The 26691-nt window shown below is 42.8% G+C and overlaps 1 protein-coding gene across 7 annotated transcripts in view; it reads left to right on the top strand.

Moving 5' to 3' along the window:
• LOC142373323 (uncharacterized) overlaps positions 1–18971 on the top strand; it is a 62365-nt gene extending 43394 nt beyond the window's left edge. For 5 of the 7 annotated variants that reach the window (XM_075456523.1, XM_075456527.1, XM_075456528.1 and 2 more), the window contains 4 exons: positions 1117–1276; positions 1928–1967; positions 7090–9372; positions 12722–18971. In XM_075456523.1, coding sequence (XP_075312638.1) covers positions 1957–1967; positions 7090–9372; positions 12722–14360 — 3933 coding nt within the window. In that variant the 5' untranslated portion in view covers positions 1117–1276; positions 1928–1956 and the 3' untranslated portion in view covers positions 14361–18971. Of the gene's footprint in view, positions 1–1116; positions 1277–1659; positions 1797–1927; positions 1968–7089; positions 9373–12721 lie in introns of all 7 variants that reach the window. The other 2 variants (XM_075456526.1, XM_075456525.1) reach the window with 2 other exon arrangements.
• The last annotated feature ends 7720 nt before the right edge of the window (positions 18972–26691 follow it).

The raw sequence follows: 26691 nt of genomic DNA on the forward strand, positions 1-26691 counted from the left end.
CTGTTTCCAGTCAGCTTACGGACAGTCACCACCCTTATCGCAGCGCTACAATCAGACAGCTTGAGAGCAGGGATCATCCACAGGTTGATGATGTTTATTATCAGGACAGAGTCTGGGGACGCCGTGGGGAACAGTCTGCTGCCTGCAACATCCTCCAGCATGACCGGTTTGACTGTGGGTCAGTAATGGTGCCGGGAGGCATTTCTTTGGAGGGCTTAAATTAAATTAAACCTGCCCGTTCCCCAGACTTCCCCTGATTGTAGCGCTGCGATAAGGGTGGTGACTGTCCGTAAGCTGACTGGAAACAGCACCAGATGTAGGACATGGAGTGTGTTGATCTTGATAGAGTTGCTGCGACTGTGAACCAGCAGTTGAATGTTGAGGTAGAGGGAGCTTCTCACCCTTTTCTGTTGCTCGGGGGAAGTCTTGAGAATGAGGGGATGACATTGCACATCTCGTCGCAGTTGGTCATGTTCCTTTCTCATATTATGAATGTATTGAAAAACCTCAGGAGAAGTAATCTGTCTGGCCTGCTCATCATACGGGAGGCGATGCTTAAAAATTGTATGACAGACTATAGGATCTTGGGTGGCAACAATCGCTTCGGGGTGTCGGGTCAGGACACTGTTGTAATGTTCAGGTGAGTTCATTAATACAGTTCAAGCTGTTTATCTACTTTTTTCCATGAGTGTGTGTTGTTGGGCTCTCCATCGCTGTCTGAGATCCTGGTATGAAAACATTCTGAAAACATTCAATCTGTCGCACGCGAGGGCCACATTTACTTCCTCCCTGGGATTTTCCACACTGACTGAACCAGTCCAGAGAAGTTAAAAAGCAGCACTTAAACATACAGAAATGAATCCGTAACTCCTCCCTCACAGGGTGCAGCATGAATTTACACTTTTATTATCTGATGGGCTCTTCATTCTTTGACATAACGTGAGTTTTTGACATGTAAAATGTGGCTTTTGCTGCAGAATAACAGCTGCTTCAAACTTGGGCGATGTTGTCTACAGCTAAATTAAGTTAGAATTACATTTTTATTTATGGATTTATCTGCAGAATTGCTTCTATGTCCTGATGTCTGTTGTTCTTTTTCTAAAAGAAATACTGCAGCATGAAGACTAAATGGAGGCGGAGTTCTAGGAAAAGTTTCTCTGAGATCATGTGACCAGTGTCCATCCCCTTATTGAAGAATAAAACTCATTAACTCCGATTCCTGATGCTATTTGTTCTTCCTGAACGCCACAGAGCCTCTTGAAGCCAACAGCAGAGGGTAAGATTATTCTAAATTAAATGTAGTTTGTGTTCGTGCCCAAAGAGAAGACATAAGGATAAATATAATGAAAATTAAACAGGATTTCTAGGTTTTTCAGCCAGTTCATGTCCCATGAGCCAGAAGATGATGATGAGGATATGATGTATTTACATTACATTACAATTATACATTATACATTACAATGTATATAGTTTTGATACATAGAAAGAATAAATTAGCTTTTACAATATAATTAAAGTATAAAGTCTTTACACAGAACTATACTTTGCACCAACAATAATAATCCAAATAATCTGTTCAGTGCATATAAAGGAACTGCATAAAACATAAACATTGTTAATAATTATGATAATTATCTCTTTATTACATTTCTCCGTGAGGATTAACACATAAACAGTAGAAGTTAATCTGAAACTGAGGATTGCTTCAGATTAACAGGGATTAAAGGTCTAGGACCAGTCAAAAGTTTGGACACACCTTCCTAAACTTTTCACTGGCTCTGCACAAACCTGCAGCTGTGAGTATTTCAGATATTATAAAACTTATCAGTGTGTTTCAGATTGAACTGATATTTTGTAGAATTAGTGATAGTTTAAGCCTTTTTCATAAAAGATTGCTTCTGTTTTCTGATTTATCTGTTTTATCCAGATACCATCAGCAATCTAAGAGGCATCACCATGGCAACACAGTGAGTACCCACTTAAAACAAATAAGTACTGAAGGGAGATTGAAAAATCATGTAATGTTCATTCTGATGCAACACATTTATTTTCTATTGAGAGTAAAAACGCAGGCCAACGGGCCAAATAACCTCCTGTTACCCAAACCCGGCTGCAAATATGGGGTGCCCCTGTGTTTAACACGACTGGAAATATGGCACCACAGCTTGATAAGATACAGCGTTCAATGTTTTTCTGCCCTGACCTCTGCACAGATGGGTTGTGGTATAGAGGGTTGAAGACAGACCCAAAACCTGTTAGTCCTCACAGATATGTATCACTGATGGGAAACAATGGGCCTCATGCAACAACCGTTCGTACGCACAGATTTGTTTTTAACATGATGTGATAATAGTGCCGAACCGGACCAGGGGACAGAGAGAGAGGGAGAGCGAAGAAGAGAAAAAAGGAACAGAAACATGAAGAGACAAACATAAAAAACAATGAAAAATCAGAAAACCAGCTGCTACACCTGTAAAAACAAAACTGAAGACGATTCACGGCTTTTGTGGGGAATCCAGCCTTAGAAGCACCAGGAGCACCTGTAAGCAGACAAGCAGAGAACAAACACACAAACAAACCAACAAGAAAACATAAGCAGCAGCAATCTCATATAATACACAGGTGACCTTAAACCACAGGACAGCACAACAACTGCTTAGTGAGCATGCTACTGGGCAGTGTGTGTGTGTGTGTGTGTGTGTGTGTGTGTGCATGAACATGCAATACACATATATGGTCCCACATAATAACCATGCTTAAATATCAGTGTATAGGGCCACAATCCCCACCCCCCCAGCAATCAGAAGCAGGCTGAGAGGGGCCCCCAGACCCAGGCCACCAACAGCCCCCAAGGAGCACAGAACCCGGGATATTATTTTCTCATTTTCAATGCATTTTCCCGTCCACAATTTTCCCACTTTTTCCCATTTTGCCGGAATTCCTTTCGCCTAATGAGAGCCAAATGTAATAGCACACCGATCGAGGTCGTTGCGCATGCAGCGGTGTGCTTTTTATGCCGGTCGGACCATCGGTGCTAGTAGTGTGCCGAAATTCACGGAAATGGAAGAATAAGAGTCTGGCAACAGAGTAATATGTGTGTCTAATGCCTTCGGCATTGGCACCCATAACAACAAGATTTGAAAAAACTAAACACTAAATTGCCCAAAGTGTTCACACACACATCCAAATAATTAAATTCAGGTGTTCCAGTCACTTCCATGGCATTAAAAAAAAGGAAAAAAAAAGCATATAAACACTGATAAATAATTTTCTGGGTAGGGACCAGATGTGGGAAGTCTACACAAAGAAAAAGACTGATCGCCTAATTTACAACCGACCTATACCATAAACCTTTGTGAGATGCATTAACAACTTAAGATGAACAAACAAAGAACCCTCTTAGGAGAAAATCGGAAAAAAACTATACTCAGATTTACTTTCAGACGATTCTTAAAACTGTATTAAATGTGTTTGATATCTTTGTACAAGTTCTTTCAGGTTCTCAGCGAAATCACGAGTTGCATTTTAAGACTCTTTTCATGGTCGTACCTGGAAATATGACGAAGTAATATGCATGCTTAAAAATGACTAACCTGCCTATGGAACCACATTGCCCCCTAGTGGTCTGTAGTATTGAATAGTTAAATCCACACAGAGTCAGTAAACTGGACAGTATATGCAGTAATGCAACTGTTAAACAATGTCTGAAAAAGAATTAAAAACAAGACTGGAAAAGTTCCTGTCGTCTCTAATAAATCCCGTCCAAACCGGATTTATACAGAACAGGCTCTCCCTCACTAATGTGAGGAGACTGTTGAACATTATACAGTACACAAGCCAAACAAATCATAGAGGACTTGCTGTATCTTTAGATGCTGAAAAGGCGTTTGACAGGGTAGAGTAGGAATATTTATTTGATGCACTGGGGAGGTTTGGGTTGGGAGGGGAATTTCTTAAATGGATTAAGATACTCTCCACAGGCCTGCGTTGTAACTAATGGCATACAGTCGTCGCCTTTTCCACTGTGTAGGGGGACGAGACAAGGTTGTCCTCTGTCTCCGTTGCTCTTTGCGCTAGCACTTGAGCCTCTATTAGACAACACAAAGATGTGCATGGGGTGACGGTGGGGGGACAACCCATAAAATTGCACTTTATGCTGATGACATTCTGTTGTTCCTGACAAAGCCTGACATATCGATACGAACCATTCACTCTATTATTCAGGAGTTCAGTTCCTTCACAGGCTACAAGATAAACTATGGCAAATCAGAGGCCATGCCATTGGGTAGTTCATCTGATCTGGCTTCACTTGCCAACTGTCCCTTCAAATAGTCTCCTACAGGCTTCACCTATCTGGGGATAAAATTCTCACCAGATCTGACAGAGCTATGGAAGCTTAAATTTCCCCCCATGGCAGGAAAAATGAAGAAGGACCTAGATAGATGGCACGATCTACCCTTATCTCATATGGGCGCATTAGCCTAATCAAAATTAATGTATTCCCCAGGTTATTATATCCCTACAAATGCTACCCAAGAAGGTTGCTCTTGATATAGAGTGGGGATTTTCTACATTCATATGGTATGGCAAGAGGCCCAGACAGAAAATGAAAACATTACAGCTTCCTTCAGACAGGGGAGGCTTGGGCCTGCCGAACACGACCAGGATTTCCCCCCAGGTCTCCTTCCCAACATTTTTGACATGTGGCATGGCAATGGGGCGCGTGTGATTGGAGACCTATACGACAATAGGATATTAATGACTTTCCAACAACTGCAGTCCAAATTCAGTGGCCCTCATTTATCAAACTTGCGTAAGACGAAAAACATGCGTAGGTCGTGTGTACGTTCTTTTCTGCGCAAAGGTTGGCATTTAGGTTTAACCTCTGTGTAACAGGTGCCATAGAGGGGTAGGAACATATTACCATTACTTCTGGCAATGTAAACTGATAAAAAGATTTTGGGGTACGATCTCACAGGAATCTTTCAAGGTGAGGAGGGACCCTGGCGTCTTCATCCCCGGCCTCCCCTCAAAGCAGGCAACTCTAACCCGTTTGAAGTTCAAACTATGCAACAAATTACCACTATTGGCCAGAAAATGTGTTTTAATTAACTGGATCAAAGTTAAATCACCTACTGTCACCTTATGGTATAGGGAAATATTCCGGGTCCTCCCCCATGAAAGACTTAGTGCAGTTGTGAAGGGTAATGAGAGCTACTTTAATCAAATGTGGGCTCCTCTACTCAACTATCTACCTGACGAGTTGACTCAGCTCGTGATGAGGGGCCAGTCTTCCGTACAATGGCCCCGCCCATCTGATATGAATCTGTAAGGGTCTTTTCTTGCAGTTACATACGACCATATTTAATTATTTTAAGTCTGCTTTATGTATCACTGTTTACTCTGTGGGTGGCCGATGTGACTTGGACTACATCAATGGGAGATGTGTATGTATACAGAACAATATGAGGAGGGTGCCTGTTTGCAGTGTGGGGGCAGATGGGGGGCAGTTAACTGGAAGAGTTGCCTGCTTAGGATAGATGGATGGTAATATTTTACTGTATTTTATCTATCTTTGTTACTGACATGATGGCAAAATGTATATTTAGTGTTTCTGTTAAAAACCAATAAAAAAACCAAATACACCCAGGCAGACGCCACAACAGTTTCAGGCATATCATTGGCTGAAAGTGTAGTTTAAGCCTACCTCACGCCCGCCTCCGCGAGTCAAACCACGGAACCCGCGATCCAAAATCAGTTTTATGTACTTTGGACTCTTCCCTTTGAAACATGAGAGAGCAGAAAGAGTAAACCATGGAGTAAACCAATACATCCATGAGCCAGAGAAACGAGACAGAAGATAATGGAATGAAGAAGAAGTTTTCAGAAGATCTGATTTATTTAGAATGATGCGGAGAGGATGAACGATGCAGAAGAAGATGAAAAGACTAAGACAGGATAGAAAGATGAGGAAGAAGAAGAAAACCCGAACAAAGATAGAAACAGAATGAAGTAGTCTAAAGATGCACGCTTTCTGTGTTTTTGTTCGTCCATCGTCATCCATGTTCTTTTTACGTCGCACGTTTTAACCTCCGCTGCTGCAAGCCATCACATAGTTTTCCTACCAAGAAAGCCAGCGCCAAGCAACTTTTTGTCAACATTCTGTGAACCTAAGTTCACCTCATCAGAGTAATCAGCAACCGACCAACTCTGACACTTGGACGATTTTATCATTCTGTGCGGTGAAGTCCTCGACACCAGCCAGTCCCCGTTTCCCGGTGGAAAAGAAGAGACCGTCCAGGCAACCGCAAAGTCCGCTGAAGTCATCCACCACCAAGGAAGGCCCTGAGAGCGGAACCCAGAGAAATCCCCTCGGACCCTGTGTGGCTACCACCTGCTGTGTTCAGAGTTGACTAAACAGGACTTCAGTACAGTAAGGTCGACCTGTTTTTTCTCTTACAGACGGTTAGATGGGTGTCTCCAGACTTTCACTGTTAGAATGATGAATGAATCCAAGATGTCAGTCTTTAGATTCCAATAGTAAGCCAACCTAAACTATTTGAGTAAATCCGGTTCCATTCCCCATATTTTATTTTCCATTCACTAAGTGTTGTATATAATCACCCATATTCAACGCATCTGTTTGTTTTAAGGTTCATATCTTTGGTCATATCGTTTTAATAAATAGTTCATATATCTATATCCATATATATAATCAACAGGTTGTGTTGTATGCTTTCTTTATGTAATGTCTGTCAAACCAAACGAGAATACACAAAAGTAGCGAGATATGAGAATGGTTATTAATTGAAATATCAACTAAATTGAAATATCAAGTAGTAGGCTTGCGTCTTTTCTTGCGTGAAGTTTAGAAAATTGAGGTGACACACGCAAGCTCGCAACGGGGGGCTTGCAACCGCGCAAGGGCTTGCGTTTCTTCTTGCGTCTTGCTTTGCGTCTTGCGTTACCGACTATAAACCAGGCTTAACTCTGTCTCCTAACAACAAAATATTTATCCTAATAATTCCTGTTTGTGACATCAAACTGTGACAAAAAAAACTTTTAACAAATTGTTTACATTTTCCACAGGACAACAGATATTTCATCAAAGTTTAAGGACATCATCTCCAACAGTGTTCAGATCAGACCAGGACCTCCTGATCTTGGACCTCCTTCTTTCTACCAGCTGAAAACAGAGAAAGAGATGTTTGGAACTCTGACAAGAATGATTGTTGGTGAAAAAGATGTGAAGAAGCCAAATAAAACCATCTTACTTGTTGGTGAAACAGGAGCAGGAAAATCTACTCTGATTGATGCTCTGGTGAACTACACCCTGGGAGTGGAGTGGGAGGATGAAGTCTGGTTTCAGATTGTAGAGGAGGCAAAGGGAAGAAGTCAGTCAGAAAGTCAGACATCAGATGTGATCGTGTACCAGATCTTTGGTTTAGAAGGGAAAACTCTGCCCTACTCTCTGACCATCATCGATACTCCTGGATATGGAAGCACTAAAGGGACCCAGCGGGATTTCATTGTAAGGGAAAGATTATTTGACTTGGTTCGATCAAAGAATGGAGTTCATGAAGTTCATGCAGTGGGTCTGGTGCTGAAGGCGACTGAGAATCGACTGAGTGAGCGACTGATGTACATCTTAGATTCAGTGATGTCTCTGTTTGGAAAAGACCTGCAGAAAAACATTGTAGCTCTCATCACACACTCAGATGGAAGAAGACCTAAAAATGCTCTTCAAGCTCTTGAAGCTGCAAAGATTAAAAGTTCCAGAAATGAGAAGAATCAGCCCGTTCACTTCCTGTTTGATAACTGTCAGCATGAAGAACGGACAGAGGACACAGAGATATATCTGCAGAATGCTTGGAGAGTAACAAGTAGAGGAATGGGTCAGTTCAAAACCTTTCTGGAGAAGTCTTCACCTCAACAGCAGGCGGTAGCATCTGAAGTGCAGAAAGAGTGCATCAGACTGACGGCCTGCATCCAAAACCTGCAGGAGAGAATCAGGTTCAATGAATTAAAGCAGAGAGATATCAGACAGGCCCGGGAAGATCTGGAGGTGTACAAAGATGTAAAACCTATCAGAGCTGAGGTGTGCAAGCTTGGCTTTGAAGCAGCAGTCTGCTGTAAGAAGTGTAAGGAGAACTGTCACTATCCTGGGTGCACGATGGCCTTGAATCCACAACACTGTGAGGTCATGAAAGATGGATTCTGTACTTCATGTTCTGGGAAGTGTCCTGCATCAGATCATGTAAAAGAAAACCATAAATATGTGATCAGAACAAGAAAAGCTCAGAGAACTGAACATCCTCAAATACTGAATGAAGTGACAGCAGAGAAGTCTCAGCCTCAGAATGAACTGAGAGCAGAGAAGTCTCAGCCTCAGAATAAAGTGACAGCAGAGAAGTCTCAGCCTCATAATGAAGTGACAGCAGAGCAGTCTCAGCCTCAGAATAAAGTGACAGCAGAGAAGTCTCAGCCTCATAATGAAGTGACAGCAGAGCAGTCTCAGCCTCAGAATAAACTGACAGCAGAGCAGTCTCAGCCTCAGAATAAAGTGAGAGCAGAGCAGTCTCAGCCTCAGAATAAAGTGACAGCAGAGAAGTCTCAGCCTCAGAATAAAGTGAGAGCAGAGCAGTCTCAGCCTCAGAATAAAGTGACAGCAGAGAAGTCTCAGCCTCAGAATAAAGTGACAGCAGAGCAGTCTCAGCCTCAGAATAAAGTGACAGCAGAGCAGTCTCAGCCTCAGAATAAAGTGACAGCAGAGAAGTCTCAGCCTCATAATGAAGTGACAGCAGAGCAGTCTCAGCCTCAGAATAAAGTGAGAGCAGAGCAGTCTCAGCCTCAGAATAAAGTGACAGCAGAGAAGTCTCAGCCTCATAATGAAGTGACAGCAGAGAAGTCTCAGCCTCATAATGAAGTGAGAGCAGAGCAGTCTCAGCCTCAGAATAAAGTGACAGCAGAGAAGTCTCAGCCTCATAATGAAGTGACAGCAGAGAAGTCTCAGCCTCATAATGAAGTGACAGCAGAGAAGTCTCAGCCTCATAATGAAGTGACAGCAGAGAAGTCTCAGCCTCATAATGAAGTGACAGCAGAGAAGTCTCAGCCTCATAATGAAGTGACAGCAGAGAAGTCTCAGCCTCATAATGAAGTGACAGCAGAGGAGTCTCAGCTGCTGAATGAAGCCTACCAACATGTTGTCAGACTGAAGCAGGTTGCTCTGAATGTGGACTCAGTGTCCACTTCTGTCCTTCTGGACTTCCTGATTGAGAAGATGAAAGAAAAAGGAGATAAAGAAAAGTTGCAGGAACTGGAGGAGCTAGACAAGCAGATGGATGATGAAACCAGAGCAGCTCTGAAGCACAAGTAAGTTATTCAAATGTTTAAAAGCTGCTCAAGATATTCAGTTTTATGTAAAAACCCAGGAAAAATGTGTTCACATTTAAAATTTAAATCACAACTACTGCTTCATCATGAAAGCCGTTTTTTCCCCTTTCATGTGATATTCATCAGCGAGCACTCCACTATGGAGCTAAATAGAGTCTCCTGGAGGAGGCACTGGAGAGTGCTCCTCCGGGAGACTCCCTCGTCCTGCTGGGGGACTTCAATGCTCATGTGGGCAATGACAGTGAGACCTGGAGGGGCTGATTGGGAGGAACGGCCCCCCCGATCTGAATCAGAGTGGTGTTTTGTTGTTGGACTTCTGTGCTCATCATGGACTGTCCATAACGAACACCATGTTCAGGCATAAGGGTGTCCATATGTGCACTTGGCACCAGGACACCCTGGGCCGCAGCTCGATGATCGTCTTTGTGGTCGTATCGTCGGACTTGCGGCCGTATGTCCTGGACACTCGGGTGAAGAGAGGGGCGGAGCTTCAACTGATCACCACCTGGTGGTGAGTTGGCTCCGCTGGTGGGGGAGGAAGCCGGTCAGACCTGGCAGGCCCAAACGTATTGTGAGGGTCTGCTGGGAACGGCTGGCGGAATCCCCTGTAAGGAGGAGTTTCAACTCCCACCTCCGGCAGAGCTTCAACCATGTCCCGAGGGAGGTGGGGGACATTGAGCCCGAATGGGCCATGTTCCGTGCCTCCATTGTTGAGGCGGCCGACCGGAGCTGTGGCCGCAAGGTGGTCGGTGCCTGTCGTAGCGGCAATCCCCGAACCCGCTGGTGGACGGCAGTGGTGAGGGAAGGAGTCCTATCGGGCTTTTTTGGCCAGTGGGACTCTGGAAGCGGCTGATGGTACCGACAGGCCAAGCGGAACGCGGCTTCGGCGGTTGCTGAGGCAAAAACTGTCAACACCGTGTATGGTGAGGGCGGGGCTCTGCTGACCTCAACTAGGGACGTCGTGAGTCGGTGGGGGGAATACTTCGAGGGCCTCCTCAATCCTACCGACACGCCTTCCGATGAGGAAGCAGAGTCGGGGAGCTCGGACGTGGGACCTCCCATTTCTGGGGCTGAGGTTGCCGAGGTGGTCAAAAAGCTCCTCGGTGGCCCCGGGGGTGGATGAGGTCCGTCCTGAGTTCCTCAAGGCTCTGGATGCTGTAGGGCTGTGTTGGTTCACACGCCTCTGCAGCATCGCGTGGACATCGGGGGCAGTGCCTCTGGACTGGCAGATCGGGGTGGTGGTCCCCCTCTTTAAAAAGGGGGACCGGAGGGTGTGTTCCAACTATAGGGGGATCACACTCCTCAGCCTCCCTGGTAAGGTCTATTCGGGGGTACTGGAGAGGAGGATCCGCCGGATAGTCAAATCTGGGATTCAGGAGGTGCAGTGTGGTTTTCGTCCTGGCCGTGGAACAGTGGACCAGCTCTATACCCTCCGCAGGATCCTGGAGGGAGCATGGGAGTTCGCCCAACCGGTCTACATGTGTTTTGTGGACTTGAAGAAGGCGTTCGACCGTGTCCCTCGGGGACTCTTGTGGGGGGTGCTCCGGGAGTATGGAGTGCCGGACTCCTTGATATGGGCTGTTCGGTCTCTGTATGACCGGTGTCAGAGTTTGGTCCGCATTGCCGGCAGTAAGTCGGACATGTTTCCAGTGAGGGTTGGACTCCGTCAGGGCTGCCCTTTGTCACCGATTCTGTTCATAATTTTTATGGACAGAATTTCTTGGCGCAGCCAGGGCGTTGAGGGGGTCCGTTTTGGTGACCTCAGAATCGGGTCTCTGCTTTTTGCAGATGATGTGGTTCTGTTGGTGTCGTCAGGTCGTGACCTTCAGCTCTCACTGGAGCGGTTCACAGCCGAGTGTGAAGCGGCTGGGATGACCATCAGCACCTCCAAATCCGAGACCGTGGTCTTTGGCCGGAAAAGGGTGGAATGCTCTCTCCGGGTCGGGAATGAGATCCTTCCCCAAATGGAGGAGTTCAAGTATCTCGGGGTCTTGTTCACGAGTGAGGGACGAATGGAGCAGGAGGTTGACAGACGGATCGGTGCGGCGTCTGCAGTGATGCGGGCTCTGCACCGGCCCGTCGTGGTGAAGAAGGAGCTGAGCCAGAAGGCCAAGCTCTCGATTTACCGGTCAGTCTGTGTTCCTACCCTCACCTATGGTCACGAGCTGTGGGTAGTGACCGAAAGAACGAGGTCGAGAATAAAAGCGGCCGAAATGAGTTTCCTCCGCAGGGTGTCTGGGCTCTCCCTTAGAGATAGGGTGAGAAGCTCGGTCATCCGGGAGGGGCTCGGAGTAGAACCGCTGCTCCTCCGCATCCAGAGGAGTCAGATGAGGTGGCTCGGGCATCTGGTTAGGATGTCTCCTGGGGCATCCGGTTAGGATGCCTCCTGGGGCATCCGGTTAGGACGCCTCCTGGGGCATCTGGTTAGGATGCCTCCTGGGGCATCTGGTTAGGATGCCTCCTGTGGCCTCTGGTTAGGATGCCTCCTGGGGCATCTGGTTAGGATGTTCTGGTGAGGTGTTCCGGGCCCGTCCCACTGGGAGGAGGCCCCGGGGAAGACCCAGGACACGTTGGAGAGACTATGTCTCTCGGCTGGCCTGGGAACACCTCGGGGTCCCCCCAGAAGAGCTTGGGGAAGTGGCCGGGGACAGGGACGTCTGGGTTTCCATGGATGGATGGATGAAATGGGTACAGCGCCACCTATGACACATATAACACGCTTTGTGCCTATGATTCCATTCATTCACCGCGATATATCCAAGGATAATTACCCTTGCTTATTGCTGTCTGCAGCAGCTGATACTTTCAATGATTTTGATTGGTCAGCTCATGTCACCTCTGCACACATCCGTAGTCAGAAACCTGACTCACAGAGTTGATAACCAGCCTTGTATTTTTAGAGTTAATTAAACCAAATAACCAGAAGAAAACCTGTTGAACCTGCTTTGTTTTACAAGCCCCTTTGCCCTGACCTCCAACCAGGTCCAGATTACTGCCCTCACTGAGTCTGAGTTTATTTCTGTTAAAAGGAAGCTTAGCTCAATGTTTCAAACAGGTAGTTACCCTTTCTGTTGTAGACAGGAGCTTACTGCAGACAAATCTTCTTTCTCGAAGGAAGAAATCTTACAGAGAACCAGACTCAGCGAGGACAGTATCTGTCTCTATCGTTACATCGAGGAAAAAAGATCGCTTCAACTGAACAATAAAAACTTCCTGATTTGATACGATGTCAGACTCAGCTTTCAATGTTTTAAAATGTGCACATATAAAGGAATCTGTACACGGTCCTGAAAAACGTACTGAGGAAAACTTGTATTTTTCTATGCAGGATGAGAAGCATTTCATCAAATTATGAAGACTTAACATCTGAAAGCATTCAGATCAGACCAGGACCTCCTTCTGTCCACCAGCTGAGAACAAAGAAAGAGATGTTTGGAACTCTGACAAGAATAACTGTTGGTGAAAAAGATGTGAAGAAGCCAAATAAAACCGTCTTACTTGTTGGTGAAACAGGAGCAGGAAAATCTACTCTGATTGATGCTCTGGTGAACTACACCCTGGGAGTGGAGTGGGAGGATGAAGTCTGGTTTCAGACTGTAGAGGAGGAGAAAAGAAGTCAGTCAGAAAGTCAGACATCAGATGTGATCGTGTACCAGATCTTTGGTTTAGAAGAGAAAACTCTGCCCTACTCTCTGACCATCATCGATACTCCTGGATATGGAAGCACCAGAGGCCCTGAAGAAGATGCCGTGGTCGGTCAGAGATTATTCGACTTGTTTCGATCAGAGGATGGAGTTCATGAAGTTCATGCAGTGGGTCTGGTGCTGAAGGCGACTGAGAATCGACTGAGTGACCGACTGATGTACATCTTTGATTCAGTGATGTCTCTGTTTGGAAAAGACGTAGAGGAAAACATTGTAGCTCTCATCACACACTCAGATGGAAGAACACCTGGAAATGCTCTTCAAGCTCTTGAAGCTGCAAAGATTAAAAGTTCCAGAAATGAGAAGAATCAGCCCGTTCACTTCCTGTTTGATAACAATCAGAAGACACAACGAGGTACAACAGAGAAAGAAAAGGCTGCTTCTAAAGATTCATGGTATTCTACAAATGAACAAATTGGCCATCTGTCAAACTTCTTGCAAAGATCTCAGTCACAGACACTGAAAACAACTGTGGATGTTCTGAATGAACGTGTCAGATTGACGGCCTGCCTCCAAAACCTGAAAGATAGAATAAAACTGACTGAACTGAAACAGAAAGAAATCAGACAGATCCAAGAAGGTCTGAAGGAACATCAAGAAGAGATGAAGAAGAACGAGAAGTTTACTTTCGAAGTCGATGAGGTCTACAAAGATAAAGAACCTATTGATGATGGGATGCAGTTGGGGTTTTATGGTGGCGCAGTCACCTGTAACGTCTGTGAGGAGAACTGTCACTATCCTGGATGCACGATGGCCTGGAAACCTGAACGCTGTGAGGTCATGAAGAGAGGCCGCTGCACTGTGTGTACCGGGAAGTGTCCTGCATCAGATCATGTGAAGGAACAAAAGAAATATGTGACTAAGACGAGGAAAGTTCAGAAAACCTTCAACGATATGAAACAAAAGTATGAAGGGAACAAAGCCGAACGTGAAAACAAGAGGACCCTCTTAGAGAATCTTGAAAAGGAAAAGAACCAACTGACAGCAGAGAGACGTCAGCTGCTGGATAAAGCCTTCCAACATGTTGTCAAACTGGAGCAGATCGCTCTGAATGTGGATTCTCTGTCAGTTTATATCCACTACGACTTCCTGATTGAGAAGATGAAGGAAGGAGGAGACACAGAGAAGGTCCAGAAACTGGAGGAGATGAAGAGAAGAGTGGAGAAAGTAGCCAGTTCCTCAGAGAGCGACATAGAAACAACAAAAGCCTTCCTAAAAAGGGCTGGGAAACACATTTTAAAACTGATTAAACCCAAAAAATAAGTAATGGAGCAAGTCAGTTTGAACAGACATCTTTGCCTAAAATGTGTACATTTCTGGCTCATTTTGCAGGTTTTGAGTTGTAAATATTTATCAAGGGTCAATCAGAATATTTTCCACTGATTTTGGTCAATAAGGAATATTTACTCAGTGATTTGTGGGAAAAGCTTCAGCATTCAGCCCTGCCAGCCAGAAGTTAAGTGATTCATCATGATCATGTAAAGTTATTCTTTATTTTGTGTTCACCTCACAGTAAACATTATTTTGGATTTGTTTTCTATCACGACACTGTGGCGTTACTACTATAGGAGGGGAAACTTTTATCTTCAAATATTTTTAGTTTTTTACTGTTTTTCTTCTTAAATTTTGCCACAAAAAAACTAAATAATTGACATATTTACTCATAGTACATTTGATCTACTTTTATTTGTGTATATTTTTCAGATCAATTATGTAAATGTGCTTCTTTCAATAGTTCACCCAAGTTTCTAGCTGCCTGTGATGGAGGATAGGGATGCAGATGCTGTGGTGTATTGTTGGTTTGGCTGGATCGACAAGCAGCTCAGTTTTATAGAGGCTCAGTTGGAGGTGATGGGCTTTCATCCATGTTGATATGTCAGTCTGAGATTGGTGCTGAGACCGTGTGGTCGTCAGGTGGGAATGACAGATAGAGCTGGGTCTCGTCAGCATACCATTGGTATGAGAAGCCATGTGATTGGATGATCTGGCCCAGTGAGGTGGTGGATATGGCAAAGAGAAGAGGTCCCAGCACTGAACCTTGGGGTACCCCTGTGGCGAGGTGGACTTAGCTGTCGCTCTGGCTTCTTTTCAGGCTTCTGTCACAGCCAACAGAGCCGTTTCTCTAGAGTGTCCACTTTTAAACCCAGATTAGTTTGGATCATACTTCAGTGGTTTTGAAGAAATTAATTTATTTGATTGATTCCTTTTTTATAGGTGTGCAGAGCACAAGGTATTTGTATTTTAAGTTTTTATTCAAAGTTCAGTTTTGTGCTTTGTTCCACTTCAAATTCAGAATATTAAGTGTTCTTCAGTCATTTTAATTATGGGTGCCAATGCCGAAGGCATTAGACAAACATTACTCAGTTGCCAGGCTCTTATTATTTTCCCGTTTCCATCATGAATTTTGGTGCTCTACTGTTTTTTTGTTTTGTTTATTTTATTAAACGGTGTCATACACTAAAAAGGTGCCCAGCCCGCATGGGCTTACAAGACACACCTCAAGCAACAAAAAGCAACAGTCAAAAGAACATCTTCATAATTGATAAACCAGCGTACACAGTCCTCAGTAAACAACAACCCCACTCAAACAAAGCGCTCTCCTGCGTTGTTGGTAAGCTTCCAACATATATTGGGCTAAATAAAACACCTTCTCGCCAAACAAATATGTAAGTCTGCACTCATTAGACATAGAAAATAAATCATGACATTCCAAGGTCAATTTAAGGAAAAGCTTAAGTCTAACTTCATGGTAAAAAGGAAAACACAAAATGCATCTCATTTTCCACCTCATTTAAGTCACATAGGTGAAACTTTCTGTTCTCCTCTGGGATTGCATGGAAACGTCCAGTTTCAACCGCCAGAGGCAACATACCACTTCTCAATTGGGCACAAACAGACCTCTGCGCTCTGCTAAGGTTCAGGTTGACATAGTGCTCTGGATGGTAGACAGACTTTATCAAACAATACATTCTAAGTTTAGGTTTGTACAGAATTTCTTCTGCCCAATTTTCTACTAGTCTAGTACCGATGGTCCGACCGGCATAAAAAGCACACCGCTGCGTGCGCAACGACCTCGATTGGTGTGCTATTCCTGGCTCTCATTAGTCGAAAGGAATTCCGGCAAAATGGGAAAAAGTGGGAAAATTGTGGATGGGAAAATGCATTGAAAACCACTTAACGAGGCTCAACAAGCCCGAAAATGCCCTATTTTAGAGGCCTTATAACTCAGCCATACAGCATCACACAGACCTCATTCAAAGTTTATATGTGACAGGAGACTCTCGGCTTTAACTGAACTAAAGGGTTTGTTGATACATTAAACAGCTTTGACACAACGGCAGTTTACGTTTTAGGAAGACTATATCTCAGCTGAGGTGTCTCTCCCACTCTGTTTCTCACTCTAAATTCGATACTGCTACAATTCCTCGAACAAATATCTCTCATGTCCGAAATATCTGCCCAATCTGGACAAATTTTACTTCAAAACGTAGGTATTTTTGTCCTCTTTCCCAAAAAGTCACACTTATTGAGCTTTGCCTCACAGATTCCTCACAAATCACCTCTGAGCGCAGAGAGTCGGCCCTCCAGCTGACATTCCGCCCATTATAAACGCCTGAAATCATAAATTTCAACGTGAAAAATTATTTTAAAACTGCCATAAAAAGCGAGCTACACAGAGTAGCCGAATGAAAATTACACCGCTGAATTCTGCCGTCTCTTGGGGCGCTGACGGTTCAAGAATTATTCGGATATGACTTTTCCTTTTCGAACAGTGACCGTTTGTTGGGTCGAGTGCAGTCAAAATTATAGGGCAATTTTAAGAAGCCATGGTACATGTCAGAGACACAGACGAGCCGCACCTGCTCCTGTTACCGGGGCAACGAGCCGCACCTGCTCCTGTTACCGGGGCAACGCCTTGTTAGCCTGCTCTGTTCTAAGGCTGCTTATGAGGGCAGAGCCAAGATGGCTGCCCTGTTATAACAGCTTCATGTTATAAATCTGATCCACTTTTCTCCTTTAAACCAGAGAGTCTCTATTATGAGGAGAGGGAAAACTGGCGGCTATTTCCGGGTGGTACTGCACTCTAGGGGCGCCAACGAAGCAGTGCAGAGCACGCCGAACTCTATGGTGGTACTATGAAATCCACATTAGATCCAGCCATTGCTTTCGATAGAATTTTTTATATTTTTTTATTTTCATTTTCCTAAAGGAAGGATAAATTATCCTTTCAAACGGCACTTGGTTTGATTTTTTAGACTCGCTAGATCTTTTTAAAATACACATTTATTGTCAGTATTGCCTCACGAGTGACGTCAGGCATGTGGCATCACTTTACGGCATGGTCAGTCCTAGCGCTGAGCTAGCAGAGAGGTGTTAGCTCAAATAGTTACAGATTTCAGCACATCCCTTTTACATACTCTCTGACTAGCCTCTGGTTTAGCTTTGGTTGTTGTTAGCAGCACCAGGTTAGCACTCTGGCACAGTGGACGAGTGCCGTAAAGCAGCCGGTCGTAATCTGCCGTGCGTTCATCAGATTCCGTTAGCAAAATGCTAGCGGAGACTGACTCGCAAATGCCAGACCTGTAAGAAAACAGAAAGATATAACTCCCAGGTTATTGTACTTTTGATATAAATCTACATCCCGCTGTCAGAAATCACAGTAATATTTTCAGGTTTCAGTCGCTAGCGGGGACATTTTTTGAGTTATTAGCGCCAGCCCTATGGAAAATGGTCATTCTGCACTCGCTCGCCAGCGCCCCCAGAGAAAATCAACTGAACTGCAGCCAAATTTTTTATAATGGGGCGAATAGGAAGTGGAACGGCTGTCTGTAAAAGGGCTGTGTTTAAACTGATACGTTGGGGAAGTTTGAAAATACCCACAATGCAATGGGAAAATGCATTGAAAAGCACTTACTGAGGCCTTTTTCAAAATGCCATAAAAGCTGTATATAACAGGACCTTGATAAAAATGACATCGCTGTCTACAGCAGACCTGTCTTAGGAATTATGGTTCTTGCAGAGGCCTAAAATTCAATGGGAAAATCGATTGAAAAGCACTTAACCAGCCAAAAATGCCAAAAACTGACCTATTTTGGAGTTCTCATAACTCAGCCATACAACATCACAGAGACCTCATTCAAAGTTTATGTGACTGGAGACTTTCAACTTTAACTGAACTAAAGGGTTTGTTGATAGGGCGGGCAGTAGATTGGCACCCATCAAAATTTCTGAAGAAATTTTCTTGTTCTAATAATCTAATATTCTTTTTTTTCATGAACCCAGCAATAAACATGATTTATCAGGATCCCGACTGGATCCACTTTTTTCATATATGATATTTCACTGATGAGTTTTGTAAGTATTGTGTTAATATACCATTAAACATCACACTATTAACAAGATAATAAAATCAGGGTGATACAGCCGGCTTATACAGGGCGCAGACTTCACATTTAGGTAAAGTGGGAGGAACAGAGCGGGTTATATTGTTTTAGTATCTTATCCTCTGTCAGAAGAGCTTGCAGCTTATATAGTGAAAAGCACAACAGAATTATGAGGAAATCTACTGTTTATTTCTGTCTGATGGATGGTTTTTGGGCTGCTTGTATATTGTTTGCCTTGAAAGTAATTACAGTGATGACATATTTGTATCGAATAAAAACTCATAACACCTCTGAATACTGTATTTGGGTTAAACTCCACCACTAGTGCTCATAATGAAATAACCAGTTTAAATTTGTCAGAGTGGAAACATTTGCATCCTTTTATGTTGTACCTGATGATTTAAAATTCACTATATTCTGTTCTTCCACATGATCTCCTGCTTGATGCAGTTTTCTGTGAATCCTGAATAAAATCTGTTTCATGAACTCAGTTTGCTCAGAGCGTCTTCACTGGATCATCAGCTGCTTTCAGTCTGTTCGAGCTTCTGCTGAACTTTATTCAAGAAACATCTGTTTGTAGAAGTATTACAGGACAAAAACATGTTTTCTGCAGCTGCCATAGCTTTATTAACCTAATAAATTTAAAACCCAACCATCCACCGATCAATTTCTATACCTGCCTAATCTAACTCAGGGTTTGGTAATGGGGGAATTGGACTGATGATCCTATCGCAGGGTTTGGTGATGTTTTTGGGCGGTGGGAGGAAGCCGGAGTACCTAGAGACAACCCACGCATAAACAGGGAGAACATGAGAAGGAACCAACTGGGATTCTAACCAGGAACCTTCTGCTGTGGGGAGACGCTGCTGACCACCACACCACCGTACAGCGTCTTAAGTCTTTTGTTAAAACTGCAAATTCAAATTATTCAAATTAATTTTCCAAATTGTGGCATGGAAAGCTCAATTTAGGGTTAGGCGTGTAGTCCTGTGACCTTAGGGTAAGGATCCAGTCGAAGTTAAAGGTATATAAAAAGAGACCTCAATGTAAGATTAACTCTTAACCACAATGTAAGTAGAAATGTAAAAGGGGGAGACATTTCTGAGACCCTGTGAACAATGGGACATTAGTGTATCAATACTCATCTCCTGTGGAAAATGGAACAGTGGTATCCCAATAGTGTAATCTCTAGTGTACTAACTCAGTTAATAACCCAGTGTGCAAAGTGCTAATAACTGAGTAAAATTTATTTACCTGCCTTGAATGATACACTGATTGTTCAGGCGGTCAGGATGGCCAACAGGTTTCTCTCTTCCTTTCTCTGCATGAAGATGGGTCTGAGACTGGGCCCGATGCCGTCCAAAATGAACCAAACCAACCACGAGTGTCGGGACCAGACTTAATAACAAAAAGGGGAAACTAGGCGAACAAAATCAGAGTTGGTTAGTGCATGTGGTGATAGTGCAGAGCTAAGAAAAGAGTTACTTCAAGTTAAGAGTTAAGAGGGCTTTAAGCTAAGTCAAGAGAATTAAATTAAGAGATTGAATTAAGAAAAAGAGAGTGAATGGGAGTCGCGGCTTCCCTTTTAAGCATGTAGCCGAGGGTGGGGTTATTTATATTATATATTGGGGTTATACCAATCAACACTTAGTGATATTTGAGCTGCATGGCCCATGGTTGGGATGTTTGTCTCACCAATATCTTATAAGGTGGAGTCTCTCTCTTAAGCACGTAATAACATCACATTCACTGATTAGATCATATGATGTCCATAACACAGACATTAATAATAAAAATAAGAATATGCATGAACACAAACATGAGAACAAAACAATTATTGGCACTGAATTCCTCGATATCACATAAAGAGAAAAACACAACAAAGCTTTACCTGAGGTCCTTTCTAATGGCCAAAGCCAGATGTAACTTTGGTTATTAAATGTACATTTTAATCCAACTGGATCTCACTTGTAGGCATTAAAATGGGAGAAACACACATGTCATTAGTCTTTCTAATTACTGGAGCTTTTAATTACAGGGTGATGTCGTTAGAGTGTCATTCATCCACGTCCTCTAGATGGCGCTGTGGCTCCATAGAAGAGTTTCTGAGATCATAATGTTTTTGGTAACTTCTGTTGTGAGGCACGTCCAAAGTTATGGAACATCTTAAAATGATGAGTAAGGTGTCCCAGACTGAGTTTCCACACTGTTCAGCAGCTATAACACCAGTTTGTTGTTGTTTTATTAATCCATGTGAGTTGGTTGCTGAGAGTTCTTTGTTAAATCCCAAAGGGTGGAATTCTGGAGTCTTTCATCCTTGTAGGTGCCAGGTTGACTAAACAGTTTCTGAGAAGAAATGTACTTATAGAAGGTGTCTATCAGAGGATGCTGTAACCAGATTTAAAGAATTAATTCCATCATTAGTTTCAGCTACCTAAACTTTACTCCAGCAACACTTGACTCTCTTGTTGACAGCACTATAGTTTCAATGCGTACAGCACTGTTGCCCCTCTGAAATGGAAGGTAATCAGTCAGAAGAGGCTGGCTCCTTGGTATATTTCACCGTTCTCTGAAATGTAAGCTTCCATTGTAGTTCTTTAATTTGTCCAGAGGATGGAGCTGTTTCTCCCCGAAGACAAACTCCACCTGACCCAGCAGCTCAGACATCTCCCCCCGCCCCATTCTGCTTTCTGCAGCCAGGGGTTGTTGCCCCTGAGACCAGTTTGGGCTAATGCTTATGCTAACGCTAACAACGCAGCTCTGAGGCTCATGAGACTACTCCATCAACCCCTCCATCATATTAAAGTGGTGAACAGCGAGTTTTCTGGATGTTTTATAACAGTATGGCAGAAATGAAAACACAACCCATAGAAATGTGTAACATTAACTGACTTTTTGTTTTGAGTGCTGCTTTGAGCCCAGAGAAAAAATGTGCATTAAGATAGCATCATCCAGTGAAGTGCACAACAGGTTAAAGTGAAAAAATGCCAAAATGAAACCAAAGCAGCGTATAACATTAAACTAAGCCTGACAGGAAACAGTCCTGTGCTTCTGAGTGTGATTCTTTAGTCAACACACAGAGACGAACAGCAGGGTGAGGGAAGCAGGTTCATCAGGTGATTATAAAAGTTGTTAAGTTGTCATGATCTTCCCCAAACATGACATCCCAGTGCATTTAAAAACCCAAGAACTCCTTAGACAGATGCTGTGTTCGAAACCGCATACTACATACTGCATACTGCATACTGCATACTTCATACTGCATACTGCATACTGCATACTACATACTGCATACTGCATACTACATACTGCATACTACATACTACATACTGCATACTGCATACTGCATACTACATACTACATACTGCATACTTCATACTGCATACTACATACTGCATACTGCATACTACATACTGCATACTACATACTACATACTGCATACTACATACTGCATACTGCATACTACATACTGCATACTGCATACTGCATACTGCATACTGCATACTGCATACTACATACTACATACTGCATACTGCATACTGCATACTGCATACTGCATACTTCATACTGCATACTGCATACTGCATACTGCATACTGCATACTGCATACTACATACTACATACTGCATACTGCATACTGCATACTACATACTACATACTGCATACTTCATACTGCATACTACATACTGCATACTGCATACTACATACTGCATACTACATACTACATACTGCATACTGCATACTGCATACTACATACTGCATACTGCATACTGCATACTGCATACTGCATACTACATACTACATACTGCATACTGCATACTGCATACTACATACTGCATACTACATACTACATACTGCATACTACATACTACATACTGCATACTGCATACTGCATACTGCATACTGCATACTACATACTACATACTACATACTACATACTGCATACTGCATACTGCATACTACATACTGCATACTACATACTACATACTGCATACTACATACTACATACTGCATACTGCATACTGCATACTACATACTACATACTGCATACTTCATACTGCATACTACATACTGCATACTGCATACTACATACTGCATACTACATACTACATACTGCATACTACATACTGCATACTACATACTGCATACTGCATACTGCATACTGCATACTGCATACTGCATACTGCATACTGCATACTGCATACTGCATACTGCATACTACATACTACATACTGCATACTGCATACTGCATACTGCATACTGCATACTACATACTGCATACTGCATACTGCATACTGCATACTGCATACTATATACTACATACTGCATACTTCATACTGCATACTGCATACTGCATACTACATACTACATACTACATACTACATGCTTCATACTCATCGATCAGACAGTATGCAGAGCGTTTACCCACAATGCATTTCGCTCCTGCCCGAGCCGAATTCAGCCGGCCTGAAGCTGATTTCCCTTAAGCTCTAAACTCTGTAAACTTTAGCAACATTTGAAACATTTTCAGGAGAGAAAGTAGTCGTTTAGATCCCCAACGTGTTGAAAACCTGACAAAATACCGGCTGTTTACAATTTTGTTCCCACGAATTCGGCGCTACTAAAGCTAGCCGCAATGAGCTAACGCACTTCCGGTTATTTTCACAAAATAAAATACCCGTTGCCTTTTATCATAGGGAAAGCCATTACCATACAATTGGTTCTTTTGTTTTGAAAACAGGAAGTGAACCTACCCTCGTTGTAGCTAGCTTGAAACTGCCGTTTTGACAGGAAATGACGATCGGCGACATCACGTTGCATCTTGGGTAGTTTGAGTATGAGTAGTAACCTCATGATGCATACCCAACATTTCAGAGAATCTAGTATGCATCCGGGAACTTAAAAAAGTTAAAGTTAGTAGGAGTAGTGGGAGTAGTAGGCGGTTTGGAACACAGCCAGAGGACCAAACACCCAAACACAAACTGAGTGGTGTGGTGTATGCAGAGCAGCGACTCTGCCTCAGATATGAGGGAGCAGCGCCATCTGCTGGCGGTGACTCTGAGGGACATGAAGGAACCCTCAGCTGCTGAAACAACAGATTACACCAACGTACCGATGCTGATACTCTTTATCATATGTGTTGGTTCAGAATCCTGAAGCAATTAAAACAGAAAGTTAGATGTAGGATGAACATATATGAAGAGACGTTAACCACAGCAGGCTGTAACTGCAGCTGCTTTATTCAAAGCTTTTCTTTTTGGGGCTGCACGGTGCTGTGGTGGTCCGCACCGTCGCCTCAGGTTCCAGGTTCTGCAGATTTCTGTAGATCATTGATTTTCTGAATGTTTAGCTGCTGTTTGATCCAAACACTGAGCTCCTGCTTTATAGTTTCAGTTATTTATCAGCAAAGATGGTCAGTTAAAGCAGGTCGAAGCTTCCTGGGACCTCCGGTTTAACCCTGAGATCCCCCCACGGTCGGCTGAACCACTGCCCTGATCTGAAAGTGGAGCCTCTGCCACAGATTAACGATCTTTGGTAACATCTGGGAAAACAACATGGCTGCCATGCAAACAGCAGGTTCTGTGCGCGGATGTTTGAGTCCAGAATCTGAGGAAAGAACCGCGGATCCGAGCGATGCAGGAGGCTTTCAGACCTCGAACACTTCGGACATGTTCAGAGACGAGGGGCAGGTGTAACCATGGTAACAGTGAGAGGAGCTGTTGGGCTCACTGAAAAAAGTGACTTTTAGAGTAACTGTCATCATTTCTACCTTTTTAATTTTTAAGATTCAGTAAGAACTCGAGCTTCTTAAGTAAAAATAAACATTTTATTAACGTAACACATGAATTATGGGGGAAGAGTAAGTTTTACTTAGGTTTCCTCATACAATTTAAATGTTTAATAGTTGTATGTACATAAACCTAGAAATACTACATAAACTTTCCTCTGAAAGTGTATCGTTAAAATCTACTAAGTTACTTCATAACAGCAAATACTACAGATATATCAAATTGACTTAAAATTTTGAGTAAAATGATGTTCCTGCCTATGAAAAACAAGTAGACTTTACTTAATTTGTTTCACTAAATATAACTAAATAAAACTTAGATGTAATAAAGTAACTGTTACTTAATATCTTCAAAACTGTTATGTTTTTTAAGTAAATCTTCTGAGTTGTTTTTTTCAGTGAGCTGTGAGAGAAGCTTTGACTTTAACAGAGTTATTAGAAGGTTTTACCACTAACGTTTTATTTCTCCTTCAAAACGAAGAAAGAAAAAACTTTTAGGCTTTTCTGTAACTAGTTCTGTTAAAAACAGCTTGTTTCTTATTGGCTGTAAGTTGATTTAACTACATGTTCAACATTGTATGGATTCAATAACCTGCCAGTTGGGCTGTTTTCTTATACTATTTATGGGAATGTGGGGCTGGTTCACTCTTCTACACAGAGCTTTTGATCCCTTCATCGTATGTATTATTAATGCTTTGCTGGGAACAGAACTTAAGAAATTAAATGCAGGGAAGGGGTGGTGTCCCTTTAAAAGATTTAAAAGAAACTACTGAGCTCATCCAAAGCCATGAACAATTAATCATATAACTAATTACTTGAGATAATTATGATCACATCAGAATAATCATGAAAACAGGTGAAAGTAACAAAAACAGTTTTATGCTGTTTTTAACCGTTTTAAGGCGAGACACTACAGGTGAATAGGGGAATATTTTAAAATAATAGATATCACCATGAAACTTCCTCAGTTGATTACTTATACAAGTATGAAAAAAATGTACTACAAGTTTTAGAAATTTGTATGTTTAATTATGCAAATGAGGCATTATCTCATTAAATATGCGCACATTTGCATATATTTCCAGAAGATAGATCTGAACATATACAAAATTCTGTTTTCATTTTGTTTACACACAAAGTGAAAAGAAAATTACAGAGGGATTTCAGGATATCTGCTTTCCTTTCTTAGGAAATCAAAATATACTGCCCATAGCCTAAAAAACATAACTTTTTGCCATATTCTTTTATTATTATGTCACATAAATCAGGCCAGGAATGATTTATCAACAAATCCTTCAGTAAATATCTTCAGAATACTGCTAAGTGTATAACTGGAGAGTTTGGTGTTAGTAGGTGCTCCGTAGGCTGAGATATTGATACTGGAAAAATACAAAAAACTGGTTTTGAGAAAACGGCATTTAAAGATTTAAATAGGAGAATTCATTTTGGTAAATTTGGGCGAAACGTACTGCTGCCATTAAACAAAATGTGATGAAATAAATATTTTAAATTATGTTTTGAAAGAACACATATTGAAGGAGTAGACTGGCCCAAAATCTAAAAATCCCTGTTTTTGTTGCCGTGTCTCGCCTTAAAGAAGAATCTAAATCCTGCCTTAAGGTGAAACTTTGGTGTTTCCTGGAGATATAAACAGACCTTTGCTTCCACCACACGTCTGACTTCTCATGCAGGTCTTATATAAACTGAGTCAGATGTAAAGATAAAAAGCCAAAGCTCAAACACGTAAGAAACATTTATCTTAAAGCGTAACTGGAAGCGACTGCGTCACCAGCAGAGTAACCACCAGCAGAGCAGCTGCTTCCCTTTAATACACCCCGAGAATAAAATCTGACATTTGGTTTCACGCTTTAGTTCTTGACCAGATTTGGGAGCCGTGTCAGACGGATGATGCACCACTGGAACGTCTCCGGTTTCCTCACGGCGCCTGAAAACAGTAACTGTGTCTGCTGATGCTCCCTGAAGACGTTATTCAGCTTACATGCTCAAGATTACAGATCATTATGGATCATTTTTTTACTTTTACTTGGATTGTTTAATCTTTTTGTTCTTTCTTTAACCAGAAAAAGCAGAGTGAGAGACTTAAAATCTCCTTTTACACTATACTGAACACTGAATATATTCAGTTCATGTGAACTTTAAGTATATCTGAAGTTTTTTTACAAAGCTGCATCTGAACAAACCACCAGACATCTGGACCAAAGTGGAGATGTTTGCTCATAAAGCACAGCAGCACAAACGCCTCACACCAGCTGTCAAGCACGGTGGTGGAGGGCTGATGGTCTGGGTCAGGGGTTCACTTAGGCTCTCACTCACTGCTGCTACCAGCTGCTGGATCAGGGGTTCACTTAGTTTCTCACACACTGCTGCTACCAGCTGCTGGATCAGGGGTTCACTTAGTTTC

Source organism: Odontesthes bonariensis, chromosome 22 (genome assembly GCF_027942865.1).
Source record: "Odontesthes bonariensis isolate fOdoBon6 chromosome 22, fOdoBon6.hap1, whole genome shotgun sequence".
Taxonomy (NCBI): Eukaryota; Metazoa; Chordata; class Actinopteri; order Atheriniformes; family Atherinopsidae; genus Odontesthes; species Odontesthes bonariensis.